Source organism: Pteropus vampyrus, unplaced genomic scaffold, assembly GCF_000151845.1.
Source record: "Pteropus vampyrus isolate Shadow unplaced genomic scaffold, Pvam_2.0 Scaffold167, whole genome shotgun sequence".
NCBI classification, from domain to species: Eukaryota; Metazoa; Chordata; class Mammalia; order Chiroptera; family Pteropodidae; genus Pteropus; species Pteropus vampyrus.
In genome coordinates, this window is record NW_011888948.1 from 3203688 (window position 1) to 3204240 (window position 553).

Consider the following 553-nt stretch of genomic DNA (forward strand, 5'->3'; position numbering starts at 1 on the left):
TTTGGAAAAAAATTACTTATGGCCTTTAATGAACGTGGCAACATGTTGGGCACTGACGAAAAGCGACACAAATATGCAGGAATAATGCACAATAAGGAAGTCCAGCTGCTGTCTGGGCTCTATCAAAGCACTTTGTAAGCTCTGGGTTTGCACCCCAGCTAGACAAAGGATGGCGTAGACGTCCCGGGCAGGCTATTGGCGGACCGAACGCCAGGGGGCGCTCCAAACACGTTTCTACGTCCCGAGGGGGCCCTTGGGGCCCTGCGCGCTCTCTAGGGCGACCAGCCCGGCCGCTCCCGCTCGCCGCTCCCACCCCGCCAGTCGCCAGGGGGCGCCGGTGGCCGCCCGGCGCTCGCTCGCCTGGGGGAGCGCGAACGCAGGCGAGCGGCTGGGGCGGGCCTGGGGGCGACCATGGACCGCTTCGTGTGGACCAGCGGCCTCCTAGAGATCAACGAGACCCTGGTGATCCAGCAGCGCGGGGTGCGCATCTACGACGGCGAAGAGAAGGTAAGGCGGCGGCGCGCGGCCCGGCCCGGCCTCGCCGTGCGGGCCC

The 553-nt window shown here is 65.5% G+C and overlaps 1 protein-coding gene across 1 annotated transcript in view; it reads left to right on the top strand.

Annotated features, from left to right (window-relative positions):
• The first annotated feature begins 318 nt into the window (after nucleotides 1-318).
• Nucleotides 319-553, top strand: part of VPS36 (vacuolar protein sorting 36 homolog) — a 29368-nt gene continuing 29133 nt past the window's right edge. Inside the window, exon 1 of the mRNA XM_011370353.2 lies at nucleotides 319-507. Coding sequence (XP_011368655.1) covers nucleotides 412-507 — 96 coding nt within the window. The 5' untranslated portion in view covers nucleotides 319-411. The remainder of the gene's footprint in view (nucleotides 508-553) is intronic.